The sequence below is a fragment of the Macadamia integrifolia genome, chromosome 10 (assembly GCF_013358625.1).
Source record: "Macadamia integrifolia cultivar HAES 741 chromosome 10, SCU_Mint_v3, whole genome shotgun sequence".
In the NCBI taxonomy this organism is placed as follows: domain Eukaryota; kingdom Viridiplantae; phylum Streptophyta; class Magnoliopsida; order Proteales; family Proteaceae; genus Macadamia; species Macadamia integrifolia.
This window is the reverse complement of record NC_056566.1, coordinates 12,069,253-12,086,904: the sequence shown is the minus strand read 5'-3', so window position 1 is coordinate 12,086,904 and position 17,652 is coordinate 12,069,253. Positions and strand designations below refer to the sequence as shown.

At 37.8% G+C, this 17,652-nt stretch overlaps 2 protein-coding genes across 2 annotated transcripts; both read left to right on the top strand.

Annotated features, from left to right (window-relative positions):
* The first annotated feature begins 4,161 nt into the window (after positions 1 to 4,161).
* LOC122092197 (glycine-rich cell wall structural protein 1.0) lies at positions 4,162 to 4,399 on the top strand. The gene has a single exon (XM_042662539.1). The coding sequence runs from the start codon at positions 4,162 to 4,164 to the stop codon at positions 4,384 to 4,386; it is 225 nt and encodes a 74-aa protein (XP_042518473.1). The 3' UTR covers positions 4,387 to 4,399.
* Positions 4,400 to 8,784: 4,385 nt separating this feature from the next.
* Positions 8,785 to 9,781, top strand: LOC122092196 (LOB domain-containing protein 23-like). Its single transcript, XM_042662538.1, has 2 exons — positions 8,785 to 9,075; positions 9,485 to 9,781. The coding sequence occupies exons 1-2, from the start codon at positions 8,785 to 8,787 to the stop codon at positions 9,779 to 9,781; spliced, it is 588 nt and encodes a 195-aa protein (XP_042518472.1).
* Positions 9,782 to 17,652: the final 7,871 nt, after the last annotated feature.

Genomic DNA, 17,652 nt, shown 5'->3' with positions numbered 1-17,652 from the left:
TGGACCGTCGGGCGCCCGACCGAGACCGACCGAATAACGCCGGACCGAGATCGGCCTATTGTGCACCGACTTGGCCTGACCCTTTAATGATTGTAGAATACCTATTTTACCCCCCAAATTAAAGAATAAAAACTAAAAAGTAAAAGACATGTTCACATTTTAAATAATGGTTATATTTGGTATCATTTATTGATTTATTGTCATTTTTTTGGGCTTGCATGAGTGGGCCGGAATATAAGAGCACATTTTAAAGAGGGCCCGTTTAAAAACCGGTTAAAGCCCGTTTAACATTAAACATGTCCGTAGCCCGATTAAGGCCCGACTAAAGCCCGATTAAGGTAGCCCGATTATAGCCCGAGACCAACCGACCGAATATAAAGTGTACCATGCCCTCAATAACTAAGCCCGATTAGTTAAATGGGCGGACACGGTGTAGCCTTTGAAAGTCTTCAAGCCCGATTAAGCTCGATCGAAACCGGACCGGCCCGACCGGTTGACACCCCTAGTTCCAACAGTCAAGATGATCATAGTTACTATGACATGGAAGAAATAGCCCATGAAGGACAACTATTTCCTATCTTTATTGAAGGGGGAGATCTTGACTCACCTCCAATAGAGCTGATGATTTCTATCAAACAAGATAAAACAGACTAATATTACATGAGAAAATGCAATTTAGGCTGAGATTATGAGATGACAGATACAAAATTAGATTTACTAATATTAATAGTAGATTAGATCAATTATATTAAGGGTAATTTACATTGCCATCCCTTGGAGAATGCAAATATTATAAGAATACCCCCTCTGTTTCACCAACTTTGACTCAGAGCCTCTACCGTCAGTTACTGTTAAAGAATTTACCACATATGCTGATGTCAGCAAATATGTTTTATTTTAAATACCAAAATACCCTTACTAAATATGAAATACCTAAATTCCCATGTAATAATTCACTCAATTTACCTTCTCCCAAATCGACAGATTTGGACCAATGACTCAGAGCACCGAAGATTGTGGCGATGATGGCAGCGGCAGCAACAACAGCATCGACGATGGACCGCAACAGCGATGACCAGCAAGAACTCACGGCAACCAGCAGCGACTCACAACCGGCAACCAGCAGCAACTCTCAGTCAATTTTGTTCCTCGTCATCCTCTCATTCCCAGTCTTCACCGTCGCCGGAATCAAGGAGGGACACCACATGGTCACAATCGATCTTCCCGGCGAGTGACAACTCATTTGGAACTCCCGCTCACCCTATAAAGAGCTGGAATCCATAAGCTTAAAGGCGATTTCTTGACAGCAACAGGTTCTGGTTACTGGAAGGCCACTACGATTGATAGGAAAATCGTAGCTTCTAAAACCAATCATGTAGTAGGGATAAAGAAGACCCTGGTTTTCTACGGGGGAAAGCCTCCTTACGGGTCTAGAACCGATTGGATCATGCATGAATATCATCTGGCTGGCTCTAACTCTGCAGTTGTTCCCTGCATTTTCCCACAAAAGAAAAACCCAACCCAAGTGAGTTTGTAATCTTAATGTTTTTTATTTTAGCCTCACTGGAAGAAAACCCATTTGTAATTAATTCTAATTCTCTTCTTTGCTTTGCCGGATTGTACCATGCAAATGGAAGATTGGGTTCTCTGTAGCATATTTTTAAAGAGGAGTACTAAAAATGATGATGAGATCTTCTCCCAACCTTTAAAGGAGAACAGAATTAGGAATACCCTTGGTTATGACGAGATCTTGTCACTGACCATCATTTTTTACCTTTTGATTTAAAACCCTTTAAAGGAGAAGGACCTAGCTCTGATGAAGAAGGAGCAGGAGCGGCTCTCATTTTTTTCTTATTTTTTAAACAAATAAAGGGTTTTAAAACAAAGGGTAATTTACCCTTTAAAGGAGAATAGAGTTATGATGGTCAGTGACAAGAGCGAGCCAGCTCCTGCTCTTGCTCCTTCATCTTCTTCGTCGTGTTCAGGTTCGAGTGACCCCGTCTGACTTTGCAAAGAGAATCCCTGCAGCGGCGGCACCGACAATCGGTGGGATGAGATGAGAGCCACTATGGTTGTGGTGATTATTGGTATTGGGAGGATCAGGTGGTGGTAGCAGCAGCGGTAGTGGCAGTGGTGGCAACGGTGGCGTGGCGGTTAGTGAGAACAACGATCACAGCGAGGGAGGCTGAGGTGGCATGACAAGCATGGCGGAAGCAAAGGAAGGAAATGCTTAAGAGATATAAATCCACATAAGGGTATAACGATCATTTTAATTCTTTGTTTAACAATGACTGACGATAAGGGGTCTGAGTCTAATTTGGTGAAACAAAGGGGGTGTTCTTATAATAGTGACATTCTCTAGCGGGTGGCGTTGTAAATTACCCTTATATTAATTAACTCTAGTTTGTGAATACAGCATGGAGAATCACTCACAGCTATTGGGAGATGAATAATGTAGCTGACTTCTTAACCAGAAAGGATGCGACTACTATGCATTCTGATGATGGGTTGTGTCTGCCTCATTTTATTGTGGGACAATTTCAAGTGGGACTTAGAAGAGAGACCAAGGTTTAGGTTCTCGTTATCAAGTTTTGCAGGTGTTTTTTGTTGTTCAATTGTTTGCGTCCTCTACTATGGCAATGTCGAAGGTGGAGAGGTAAATGACTTTTGTGCTATAATCAACTTTTTATTGTTGAGATGTCCATTTAGTTTTGGATGTCTTTGATGCACACTTTTTGCTCTTTTTATTTCTTTTTCTTTTTTATTTATCAATTAATATATAAAAAAATGTTGATTTTTAGTTTAAAAGAAAAAGAAGGAATAATTGTATTATAACATCCAAAACCTTATCTCAACTTAATGGGAACGGTAACATGAAGATTCCAAGCAAAGAATACGTTTGAGTGGGATCTTATTTCAGTTCAACATAGTTTTTGACCAATCAAATTATGATTTTCATCGATTATTAAGCCAATAAGGGAAAGCTTAATTTGAGCCTATATATACACACAATGTATCATTAAATTAAGAAGTCATTGATATTCTTAGCATTTTGAAATGCCGCTATGATATATGTAAATTAATATCAACCAATGAACTCAAAGGTTTATAACAAACAAGACACATAATATCTGATTACACTGTGAAATTAATTTTGCTTTGATTCCAGGCACTGTGGCCCATCAATAAGAAGGGGAGAGGGTGGGTTCCCATCGTTCAGGCATCAGTGAAGGAAAACTTTGTCCATTCTTTTATATATTGTTTCTCTATGACGCATTAATGATAAAGTATGACTATCACTATCAACTCATGCATGCTAATTCAATTTTCTCTTCTTGAAGACGTGATGAGTATGCCGTAAACATCAAATGTATGCATAGAGGAAAGTTCCACCAAAGCATATATAGACAATGTGATGCTAGAAAAACAATTGGAAAGGAGGCCCATAAAGGAACATTATAACGAAGCATAAATAAGATAGCTGCCGCAAAGGCTATCACCATCCCCGATATAGAGATGAAAGAAATAAGAGGCCTAGCATCAACATTAAGTTGAGAAGTATTCTTCCGCATATCGTGAAATAATAATGGTTAGAAACATCAACATTGAAGCAACTGAAGAGCAAAATGATAATATATTTGATGGGCAAGGTTTGGAACCTTACATATCCATGCCCAAATACAGCTGGGGTGAAAATACGGAATGGGTACATTGGGTTTTTTTTTGTGGGGGAGGGGGGAAGAGGAAGTTGGGTCTTTTTACTTCCAACTATGTATGGGAATAGGGTACACTAGGAGGTAGTGCTCTTTTTCCCTTTCGTGAAATATGGTGCCCATTCCTCTATCAAGAATAGCTGCTTCCAAAGCCAATAATTCCAAGTCCTTGCCACTTGGCACCTTTGAAGGTTTTCCAACTCTTATTAGAGTTGAACGAGGTAAGCCGATTGATTATTGTGAATTTTCAAGGAAGAACAATATGAGAATCCCTTCGGCTTCCGTATTTTTTTCTTGGGGGTCGGGTAGTAATACCTATCTACAAATTTACCTATGTTTATAAATACTCATCAAATCAAGGACGCTTACAATATCAGGAACCAAGAGTTATCAAAGCAAGACTTTCTTCCTAACTGTGCAGCATCTGCCAATTAGCTTTCTTTCGAAGATGGGTGGCAAAGGTGGCGGAGGAGGAGGAGGCAAAGGTGGAGGCAGCGGCGGTGGAGGTGGCAAAGGCGGTGGCGGTGGCACTGGAGGAAATAGCAAAGGTGGTGGAGGAGCATTCATGACTGCACCAGGTACTGGGGGAGCTTCTCAAATATCTCGGGGTGGTTTTGAAAGCAATCCCAAGGGTTACTTTGGCTCTCTCCATGGCAGTCAGAAGGGCAAGTGAGTGAGTTGTTGGGCTTGGCAGGGTCTTATTATGGTCTTCAGTTATCGATAGGTTAATACTTTCCTAAGTGAGTCCTGTGTCTACTTTTTTTCTTCGTTTAGTTTTCTCTTCAAGTCCCTGCTGATCCTATGGCCTTATTTCTGAAATGAAATCTCAAGTTTAAACATTTAAGCTACTCTCTCTCTCTCTCTCTCTCTCTCTCTCACACACACACACAATTACATACAGGGTGCCTTAAACGACTTTGCTGATTTATTAATGCGAGAGGGTTAGGCAGTTAGGCACACCAGTAGCTTTTTAATTTGGAGCTAGCAACTCGAATGAGGGGTGGGTGGGTTGGTGGGAGGGACATGTTTTTTCGAAGGGTCGGGAGAGAATAACACATGCTGGCTACACCCCAGTAGGCATACCCAATATTATCCCTTTATTTATTTAGTTGTTATTTTTGTTTCACATAAAAAGGTTAGAATTCCTCTTGATGAACTTCCCTTACTGTTATCTGCATTTCCTGGCATTAAATTGCAGAGCCGGACCATGCTTTCACCAGCACCATATATAAACATAGGCAACGGAATTGGGTTTCAATATGGTTTAATAAGTCCAAAGTTACTTCTCTTCAAAACATTACAATCCTCTTGAGTGGAGGAGAATGTCATAGTCAAAGAGTCTTGATGAGACATGTCCTAATGAACGGAACTTTGCTGTTACCTCGGTTGCAGCCAGAGAAATGAATATATATATATATATATATATATATATATATATATATATATATATATATATATAGAATCGTTTAGAATCAGCCATATTTTGTCTTATCCCTAGATATTGGATACACATGTTGATTCAAATTAGTTACGGAGATCAGCTTCGGCCGAATGGGGCCTTTGACTTGGGGGGCTATGATCACCACCATAGAACACTCTTTTTTATTATTACCAAAAATAGAATTAGCTACAGAGATCAACCTTGGCCGAATCTGATCTGTATCGGCCTATGATGAATCAATTTCTAATTTTTTGGTCTGTGATATAATTATGGTATGCCATATTTTTTTGTAACATATGTGTGGTATACAATTGACTCCTAAAGAATTGCAAATGATCTCACTTAGAGAATGATTTTTATTATAAATAATAAATAAATAAATAAATAAAAAATAATCTTGTCAATTTGGCGTTGAAAACTCCTAAACTGGTGTAGGTGCAAAAAGACTATGCTGCCTCTTCCTGCTATAAGCTGAAAATGTTCCTACTTCCCTTCCCATTGGCTTACGGGTATGGTACTTTCTAAAACCAGACTGGCAGGATAACCTTGTCCATAAATAAATAAAGATATAAATATGATTGAATGGAATGACTGCATTTATTAATGAAGTACAAAAACTCATTCAACATTTATAAAATTGGAGAAATAGACGCGACCCATTTGCCATAAGTTGCTTGAATAGACTTAACCTGAAATGAGGATTCCATGGCTTATCCAACAAGTTAAGGCTGTGTTTGGCGTGCATCCTGAATCCAAAACATTCTGGATCAAGAATGTGTTCTGGATGGTAGAAAAATGCTATTTTGTAAATATTCCATTCTCAAATTATTGCATAGTGACCAAGAATATAGCTGATTCTAGAATTCGATTTTTATCCATTCCGTGTTTCTCTTTCTCTAGCAGCAATTCGTTAAAAAAACAAAACAAAACAAAACAAAACAAAACAAAACAAAACAAAAACTTCAATCTTGATCTTGCCGTTGAGCAGGTTGAAAGACCCATCTGCCATCAGCTGCTTGAATAGGCTTAACGTGAAATGAGGATTTCATGACGAATCCACTTATCCAAGCTAAGGCTATGTTTGGCATGAATGCTGAATCAAGATTGTGTTTTGGATGGTAAAAATTACTGTCTTATTAAACATTCTATTCTCAAATTATTGGGTGTTGTTAAACTTAACATTGATGAATATTCAATGGGTAATCTCAGAAATTCTTTAGGAGAGCCAATTGGTAGCTATGCATCTTATCTGGGTATTAAATTGACCTTCTTTGCAGAATTTTCTGCATTTTTCTTAGGAGTGGATTTGGCTAAGATGAAAGGCCTCCGTCTGTGGTTGTAAATGTGATTAACCACTCTATCCCTTGGATGTTTATGCAACAACGGTTATCTATTAAATCTTACTTGGATTCCATATATTGGAATATCTCGCATTTCTATAAAGAGATGAATTTATTTGCAGATGCTTTTGCCAAAAACTGTGCAAATTGTGCTTCCTACTCTTAGGACTCTTATTCTAAATTCATTCACAATGATGTAATGGGGGACTATATATTAGGAAAGACCATGTTATAGATTTGAAAATTAATAGTATAGCAGCTGGGATCTGCCCTTTTCTCTTTTGAGATGCCTTAAGCCTCCTGTTGATGGAAATCCAGTAGGTGGGTGCTTTTCATAGCCTTTTGGATCGTCTTTTATTCTACCAATGTACATGTTAAAAGTGCTGTTAATGGTTATGTTGAAGGTGAAATTTAAGTCAATCTTGTATTTTCCAAGATACAAAAGTTTCAATGTGAAACTCAACTGTTGTATTCCAATATAGGCACCACAAGGATGAGCTGAAATGAGAAGTAAGGTTGTTATCGGCATCAGTTATATATGTGGCATTACTAATAATTTAATGAGAAAAAGAACCTTTCCAATTTGACATAGGAAATGCCCAGACTGGTGCATGTGAAAAAAGACCACGTTGCCCCTCCCGTGTATGTTGAAGATTCTTTCGTGCATTTTCCCATTGGCCCACGTATCTAGCATACCCTACGTCAAACCAGTAGCAAGGTTCTTTCGCCCTAATCCAATAATTGTATAAATATCCTAGGCTATAAGGCTGTTATCAATTACGGCATTACTAATAATCCAACAGGGTGGAAAACCTAAAACCTGGATTTGATTAAACGTAGCAAAATAATAAAGATTAACCAACTAATAGTTCCAGGATGAGGAGGATGAAGTAATAAGGGAGAAATATCTTTTTTGTCTTTGTGAAAAAATTGAAACGCGGTATCTTTATCTATATATATATTTAATGGAAAAATATTTTTTTTGAAAGAATGCGGCTCATGTATTCTAGAAACGCAACCCTAAAATGATGCAGAAGATAATGGAAAAACAATAACAAATAATGCACACAGATTTTTGAGGTTTGGCAAGATTGTCTACGTCCTAGGTGAGATGAGATCCTGCTTCGCTATCAATGGAGAATAGGGTTACAGCACTCGTCCCTCACACCTCTCAGTATTATTTGTATTGCAGAGAAAGAAACCCTCACTATGAATATATAGCAAAAAACCCTAATCCAGAAAAGTACAAAACTGTCCTCAAATAAAAAACCACCGTCTTACCTATCGAGGCGCCTGCATCAGTACTCCCTGGATCAAACTGTGACAAAATATAAGATATCATACACCAACAATGTATGTGCATGAAAACAAAGGAAAAAAGCATGAAATTAAGCATCAACAAAAGTGTGAGAGGCAATCATTTTGCCCCCTCACAAGAACCATTCTTCCATTTTGTGTGTGTGGACAGGTTGAAATAGTGTCTGCAGCCATCCTTTGAGTAGTACTAACAGTTGCTTAGGTGTAATTCAAAAATAGTTGTGGTCCTTGGGCCCGCCGGCCCATGAATAGAGAGGATCTCCAGTTGGTCAATAATCATATAATTGGCTATTGAAATTTTCTTTCCACCTCATGATGTCTAAATTCAGGTATGATACGTTCGTCATCTTGAACTCACGTTGAGACAAGTGGCAATTACTGGAAAGGCCACATAAAATTTTTTTTTAATACATTAATTTATTTTTCTTATAATTATAACAATCCAAACTACTTTGTCCACTTAATTCTTTTTCAATGAAAATAATTTTTTTTAGAATTAAAGAGTGAGGAAAATCACAATAAGAAAAGAAAAAAAAATTAAAATAATTTGAGAGAGAAAGATACATTTATCAATTATTATTTCAATATGATTTATCTTATTATTAATTATTTTTTCTTTTATTAACTTCTAAACATAGCCTTAAATTATGAGAGAAGATTTTATTATTATTATTATTATGCAAAATGTTTTTCTTCCCCAAAGTATTTTCCACTTTTCAAAATTTTGATTCCAAGTCTCTACATATTTAGAATAGCAAACCCTTGCACCAAAAAAAATAGCAAACCCTAGACTCCACATTCTTCCAAAAAAGAAACCGTTTGGAGAAACCCTAAACTCCAATGGGTACCAATTAATCATATATAAATTAACAGCACACGCCCTTCTGCCCCCATCCTCACACACCTCCGGTCCAGCATATACAATTTCCTCTCACCACAAGATCTGATAATCTATTTTATCTCTTGCTGAGATATGGACTCACATGAAGTCATCAATGCTATAACCTCATCTAAATTGTTCTTCTCCACTTCTACTTCATCACCTTTGGCTCAATCATCATCTCTTGGTCATCCTCTTCCATCTCATGATGATGAATCTCCTCCTCCTCCTCTTGTAGTCAGACCTTGTGGTGCTTATAAGGGTCTCCGTCAACGTTGTGTTGCAACATGCATCCTGGCATCATACTTCCCCCCGACCCAACCCCTCAAATTCTTGGCTGTGCACAGGGTGTTTGGAGCCAGCAATGTCTCCAAGTTCTTGCAGGTAAGCTACTTCAGGTTGAGCTTGTAAATTTTGTTTCTGGGTGCAGCGCCCCCACAACCCCAACCCCCCCCCCAAAAAAAAAAAAAAAAAAGACAGAAAAGAATAAGAAAAACATAAAAATACATGGAAAAAGTTTCACAACAAAACAATAGAATTTGGATCCGCTGCACTTGCTTTCACTTGAACGTAATTGTGAGGATCCAACACTTGTACCTTTTGTTTTCATATATACCACTCCTTATCTTTAATGGAAGAAAGTAGAATAGATGTTGAATCCTCACATGTAAACCTAGGAGAACATACGTGCGGATGATCCAAACTCAACAACTGCCTATCACTTCAGCAGAATAAGCTGTAAAATTTTTGTGATGATATCTTAATCGGTGCAGTACTATACTTGTGATTGCAGGGACTTCCAGAGTCTCAGAGGGCTGATGCAGTGGATAGTATGGTCTATGAGGCGAAAACAAGGATTAGAGAACCAATGTATGGGTGTGCAGGTGTAGTTTCCAGTCTACAGAAACTCATAAACCAGCTTCAGATGGAGTTGGCTACTGCAAAAGCTCAGCTTCTCAATAAAACCTCACAACAGGAATACCTACCATTGACCAATTACGCATGCTTGGAAATGGAAGAAGCTCATCAACTGGAAGACTTCATGTTCTGTGGTACTACTCCTTATTCCTTCCAGAATTGCGAAAACTAATGGGACAACTCATTCCTTCCTTTTGATGTCACAGATTCTGGAGGGATATAGAAAGCATTTCTCGCAGATTTAAATATTGTATGAATAAAAAAATTAACATCACTCCTTAACATCAGCTTGGGTATCTCTAATGATAGATGGCAGCATGCTGGTATTTGTTTCAAATTAAAAAAGTTCCTCACCTTCCAAATGTGTGTAATGGTATTACAAAAGAATAACTTGGCAATGCACCCAATGGTGTCCCCTTTGAATTTCTTCCCAATCCACTGAGCTTCTATGATTACGCTACTCGCAGGACCTCTAGAAGGCAAATAGAGCCTTATGATATATCCCCAAACTTGCTTGGTCAAGGATCACCTGAAAAATAGATAATTTTGCTCTCAATCTCTGCCTAAAATTAGTATAATCCCTCTCTCTTTTCAATTATTTCCATTTTAAGTATCACATTCTGTTATATTCCTAAAATAGCATAAGTAGATATTCACTTTTTTTTGTGTGTGTGTGAAGATATTCACCTATCATTATGTGCCATTTATTGCCTAAATTAATTAAATATAATTTTAATTTATTCCCTTTATGTAGTTATAATTCCTAAATTTCTATAAAAAGAATCTTCATTTATGATATCTAAACACTATAATGCCTAAATTGTTATAAGTATAATCTTCATTTATCTGTTTTTAGTTACAATTTATCATAGATAAGCATGCATTCCAAAACCCTTTTACATGCTGCCATAATATCAGCATCAGTTTCCAAAATTACATAATCATCAACCCATTTTTTCCAAGAGAGAGAGTGTCCAAAATCTATTTCCAAAAACTAAACCACATTTTATGTCATTATAAAACATATGAAATGATTGGATTAATTTATCATCCAAACATCGAATCTCACAACAAGAATCTTTTTAAGGGGATGACCTTAGACACCTCGGGTTTATCAACGGATCCTTAATCATTAAACAATTAAGTTGGAAAACCCAAATATGTTAGAGATATATTCTTCGAGGGATTTCAGGATCTTTTATTACATTTACTGTTATTAAAATATATTCTTTACTACGCAATGATCTGATCCCTAATAAGGGTATGTATGTAGCTTGGCTTGCTAAAAATATCGACCCAGGTCCAACATCATCCCTCACCCTCACTTTTCCCCAATATTGACATGTATACATCATCATACATATATACATAAACATAGAAATCATTGTCATAAAGAAGCAGGCAGATAATAACATTCATTTTCATTCATTTTTTTTATTACGCAATGCCGAAGGTGGGGAGTTTTAGAGTCAACGTTTTTATTCACGTATCTTTCATTTTCATTCATTTTCTTGATTAATAAAATTCATCATTTATAGCCCCAAAAAAGAAAAAAAAAAAAAAAAGCAGGCAGATAAGGATGATTTAGAATAATAGTTTAAATAAGAAAGACCAAGATCTCATTGGGCGATGCTAGGTGTTTAATAACTTTCCGAACATGTAACCTTAACCTTACCTAGAACATCTGAATACAAGAACAAATGTCTTATCCATCACTAATTTAAAATTTCTTTTCTCCAACGAGACAATGAAGACTTTCCCCAATACGGGAAAGACATGTATGGACCCTAGGCTCTAATATTCCTAAGTGGCGTCTCTAAATAAATCTACACTTATTGAACCTCATACTTATTTCCCTCCTAATGTTGGTCACCCACCTAAACAACAAAAGAGCCATCAGCGAGGGATAAATTAAGGAGGTGAGGCTTGGATGGGAAAACAGGTCACATCCCACAGCGGGCAACAGTGAAGACCTTAAAATCTACGGGGGGGTACACAATTAATATTTCTTGGCTCTAACCTCATTTCCTAGAATTCACGGAAGCAGAAAACGGTAGCTCTCTTTTCTACTAAGTCAGAATATATATAAAACTCTTGTTGATGTTTTTGCTGAGCTCATTTGGTTGGAGTCTTCTTTTCAAGAACTTGGCTTCCACTACGTGGTCCTTCCATTCTCTAGTGCGACAACACTGGGGTCACATATTTGTCTGTGGATTTGGTCTTTCACGCACGCACTAAGCATGTCGAGATAGACTTCCACTTTGTTTGTGATAAGGTTGCCAAGCAAAAGCTTTCGATCCAATTTATCTCCACTACATACCATATTGCTGATATCCTTATAAAGGCCATGCATAGTACTCGTTTTCAGTTCATGCATGATAAATTCAAGTTCCACTCACTTTACTCTTCCACTTAAGGGGGGTGTATTGACCGAATATTGAGTGTCATCTTCTATGGCAACTAAATATCTAGTTACCATCACAAAACTCTAAAAAAAAAAAAAATTCCTTTTACTTTGATTGGGTTTCTCTTATGTTGATGACAATGTCGAAGGTGAAAGAGTAACTCAATGGTTTCCATTTGTAATCTCTCTTATCGTTCAGATTCTTTATTAATACAATGCATTTGCTAATTCTTAGCAAAACAAAAGACTATACAGCTTTTAAATCTTATGTAATATTTATCTTTCCATTCCTATATATAAAGCTGACTGGGCTCATACTGTACATATAAATATTCTACATTGTAGAACAAATAAATAAGATACAAAATATTAAGGGTAATTTACAACGCCACGCCCTGGAGAATGCCAATATTATAGGAACACCCCTTCTCTTTCACCAAATTAGACTCAGACCCCCTACCGTCAGTCATAGTTAGGGAATATACTTTAAATGTTGACATCAGCTAGGTTATTTTTTTTAAATACCAAAATACCCTCATAATAAGTAAACTACCAAGTATGCCCTTATCATTCTTCTTCTTCCCCAAATCAAACCCTTGAACCCAGATTCACGATAAAGAGATTCCATCGTTCTGTTCCTTTCTCACCTCTGAAACTTTGACACTCCTCCGATGGGGTTATTAGCATCGAAGAGAGTGGAGAAATCACTTCAAGACTCGCCGGAATTCAACGCTGCGTGCAACTTAGTCTTTGAAGAATGCCTCGAAATGGCTCAATGCATTGACGTCAGCTCCATCGATGGGGTTATCAGCATCAAAGAGAGTAGAGATATCCCTTCAAGACTCGCCGGAATTCGATGCTGCCTGCAACTCAGTCCTGGAAGAATACCTCGAAATGGCTCAACACATCGACGTCGGCATTCGGCTCTACCAGCTCGTTGGTGCTTCAGAATGTCTCCATCAGAGGCTCTAGCTCTATTCTTCATCACTTCAAAACCATCATCTCCTCAAGAAGTGGCTCCAATTGCCTTCGAATCAGACCCAGATAGACAAGGCGATCAGAGTCATAATTAAACAATTCAAGATTCCATCCGATGGAGGTGAAACTCTAAATTTGTTTTAAGTTCAAGGCCTTTGCCATGGAACTCTTCACAGATGCCATCGTATCCAAATTTACTCTGAAGGAGGCAATTAGATCTTATGATCCTGACATGGAGTTTGAAGGATTTGAGGATTACATTGACGACGCTTATTATTACAAGGGTGTATGATTCAAAGTTAGAAAACCTAATGGATTATTATGGGATCAAAACAGAGGCAGAAATCCTCAATGGGAGTATCATGGAAAGCTCTCTTTAACCTGTGAAAGTCTCCCTCTAAAACCCTATTCTAGGGGTGTCGGGCTTGAGCCCGGCCCGTTTATAAATGGTCGGTCTCGATTTTGCTACTTGGACCGTCGGGCGTCCGACCGAGACTGACCGAATAACGCCCGACCGAGACCGGCCTATTGTGCACCGACTTGGCCCGACCCTTTAATGATTGTAGAATACCTATTTTACCCCCCAAATTAAATAATAAAAACTAAAAAGTAAAGACATGTTCACATTTTAAATAATGGTTATATTTGGTATCATTTATTGATTTATTTTCATTTTTTTGGGCTTGCATGAGTGGGCCGGAATATAAGAGCAAATTTTAAAGAGGGCCCGTTTAAAAACTGGTTAAAGCCCGTTTAACATTAAACATGTCCGTAGCCCGGTTAAGGCCCGACTAAAGCCCGATTAAGGTAACCCGATTATAGACCGAGACCGACCGACCGAATATAAAGTGTACCATGCCCTCAATAACTAAGCCCGATTAGTTAAATGGGCGGACACGGTGTAGCCTTTGAAAGTCTTCAAACCCAATTAAGCCCTATCGAAACTGGACCGGCCCGATCGGTTGACACCCCTACCCTATTCCTCATTTAAAGAACCCACAGCTACTGGCCGCCATGAACAAAGTTGTAGCCGAGGTCGCCCAGGTCCAATCATAGGGATAATCGGCCTCGAGGTTCAAAGAGAGAGAGAGAGAGAGAGAGAGAGAGAGAGAGAGAGAGAGAGAGAGAGAGTGACAGGTTCCGCTGGAGAAGAAGCTGGAACTGCCGGTGGTAATTGCTGTTGCAGACGGGTGAGAAATAACATAGGTAAAATATGATTTATTATTTATTTTAATTAAAAGGATAAAAATGTCCTTTTAAATCTTTACTAAACGGAGATTGACGGTAAGGGGTCTGAGTCTAATTTGGTGAAAGAGAGGGAATATTCCTATAATACTGGCATTCTCTAGAGAGTGACGTTGTAAATTACCCAATATTAAAGGTTGAAAAAGCACGACAAGAAATATCTTGCAGGAGTGACGTTGTAAATTAACCAATATTAAAGGTTGAAAAAGCACGACAAGAAATAGCTTACCTGCAAGAACCTGGAGACATTGCTAACTCCAAACACCCTGGGCCAGGATAAAGGCAGGGGTACGTGGGGTTGCCTTTATGGTTATGATTAGTAGGCAACTACCCATGTTGTCAAATTCAAAACTTAAAACGACTTTGGGTCACAAACTAAACCATATGGTGTCCTGCCGAAATGCTTCTTTTCTGGTCGTGTATATATCCATCTGAGGAGGTTTGAGTGCGGCAAATTTTCCTCCACTCTAGGCTCCACTAGCCCTAAAAATTCTTCCTTTTCAAAATACTAATTATCGGCTAGACCTTCAAACTCACTTTCGGCTTAAGCCTTGAAACTTTGCCACTTGTATGGTTGTGTGAGAAACACATGTTAAAGTGTTGAAAAAAAAAAAAAAGGACAATGAGAATATATACAAGGGCATCATGGATGACATTTCTTGTTACACAAAGGGTGGAACAGTAATTTCACGTACCACTATGTCTGGGCATAAGGGCCACGCGACCATTCAATATTTTTTTTTTCAAATAAAATATGAGAAAAAGAAGTCTAGAAGGCACCATAACCTCTACAACCAGACAGATGCAGGGGCAAAATGACCTCCCCATGAAAAATGAAAATCCTGTCACTCTTGATGCCTCGGCATGTGCTCCTAGGTCCTCACGCTAATGCAGCGTATACTTCCACGTGCCTTTTAAGAAATCTAAATACATTATACATTCATATAAGGTAATGATTACAATAATTTATATTTTAGGTTTCAATTTTTTTTTTTATTTCCTTCACTACCTCAAGCACACTTGTACTCATGGTCTCCTTATCATGGATTTAGGGATGGTATTGGTATCGGTATCTAATACAAATCCGGATTAGATTGGATCAGTGGTTATCAATCGGTTTTGCCCTTGATTTTTTTAAAAGGTACTAGTTTTTTCCTATTTTACCCTTGAAATGATATGGATAATCAATCTGGATCGGTAAGGATTGGGGATTGGTCTCAGTCGATACCAATCCAATACGACCGATACTTGAAACCATGGTCTCCTTATAAAGTAATCTTTGAATATCACACTACTTTTTCTAATATGGATTGGGTAGGCAGCAGTGGAGACCTCAAATCCAAGGGTAGGGACGCTATATTTATTGGACCTAGTCTCATTTCTCGGAATTCCAGTAAGCAGAAAATGATTGATCGCTCTTCCACTTAGTCATAATACAATGCTTTAATGGATGCCTTTGCAGTGTGCATTTGGTTAGAAAGGATCTTGTATATTAATACGAGAAAAAATAAGAAAAAACACAACAACCTAGTAAAATTCAGAAACGACAAACAAAATCAATTAGTCTAAACCCCCATTTTTGGCATGTCTATCAGCAAGGTAGAGAATAAGCGAACAAAAAGAGAAGGAGATTCCATGGTTTGCCCTACAGAGGTGGATTCATTTGTGGCCTTAATTGGACTCCATCAATTGGAAGATTTCTCACTGCTTAAGAGAAGCTAATCCCATCGCAGACCACCTTGCAAAGGATGCGGTGAGATATGGTGTTTCAACTTCTAATATTGTTTTTTCGGCCCATATAGATGAACAATTGGCTATGGATGCTGATGCCAAACCTCATTACCATTTTCATTAGTGTGTAGTTTGGCCATGCCGAAAATAGGGGCTCTTTCTACACTTGTTTTTATGTTTCCATGGTTGTTTTTGTTCTATATTTGCTTGTCCATTAAAAAATAATAATAATAATATTATTAATAATAATAATAGAACTACTACAAACTAGAATGCCCAAAAACAAGGTCTTCCATGGGAAAGTTCCTCCCATTCTTTGATTTGGCAACATTGGAGCCACATATTTATCTCCTAATCCGATTTTTCATGCTCACACCAAGAATGTGAAAATCGACTTTCACTTTGTTCGTAATTGAGTTACCAAACGATAACTATCAGTTCAGTTTTTTTCAATTGCCAATTAATTCATTGATGTTTTACAAAGGCCTTATCAAGCTCAGTTTCAATTCATGCATGACAAATCAAAGGTCCACTCACCTGACAATTTCACTTGAGGGGGTGTATTGACCGTATATTAAGTGTCATCTTCTATGACAACTAAAAACTCTCTAGTTACCATATATAGGTAGAACTTGAGGGGGTGTATTGACCGTATATTAAGTTCCCTCTTCTATGGCAACTCAAACACAAACACTCTAGTTACCATGGGGGGTGAGTCTGACTCTATCCCTAAGCAGGCACATTCAGTTATTTAGCTCTCATGATCCCTTTCCAAAAAAACAAAAAAGATGTCTTACATTTTCCAAGTGTATCATCTCATTAAGCAGTTCTTCAATCCACATTCCATACTTTTAAAAAAGTCAATAAATGTCCTTTTTGCTTTCATTGACCATGAGAAGCTGTAGTAGACTATACAGTCACTAGTCTGGGTGGTCTTAAAAGCTCTATTAGTCACAATGTGTTTCACTCTCTTGACTTTAAAGGTTCCCTTTGGCACGCTACAATGAGAGAGAGTTTTGTGAGCTCCCGATTGTAAATGCCTCTCTTTCCTTAATGAAATGAGATAATTCAAGGGCCGATGGTTGGTCAAATAAAAACAGAAGGAGACATCCCAGTGTAAGTGTTGTAGAGGATTTTAAGGTATCCCAGTCATCGAATGCACGCATTGCACCCAATGTAGTGCTGTAGAGGATCCCAAAGTATCTTTTATGGAGCTCTTTCTTTCCCTGGAGGGGGAGTACTGATGTCAAGGTACAACATCAGTATATTGTCATATGATCTATGTTGATGTATTTATTAACATCATCTGTGACCTTCAGATTGGAATCTTATTTTGCATGCATGCACTTTAGTATACTGAATCAAAACATTTCAATGTGAAACACTAGATGTTATATTTCCAGTGGGCTCCACAAGAATAAGCTATGGCATTGCTAATAATTTAAACTTTGTGTTCATCATACTTTGTATTTGAATGAAATTTTTTAAAAAGATAATAATAAAATAAAATTGAAAAATCTAAAACATGGATATGATTACACGTAGCACAATAATGAACATTGGCCAGTAATTCGTTTCAAGAGGTTGACGTAATAAGGATGTATTTGACTGTGTAAAAAGGTTGAAATACACCATCTCTATCTATCATATATGGGGGAGTGTTCCCACAATTGCGAAGACCCAAG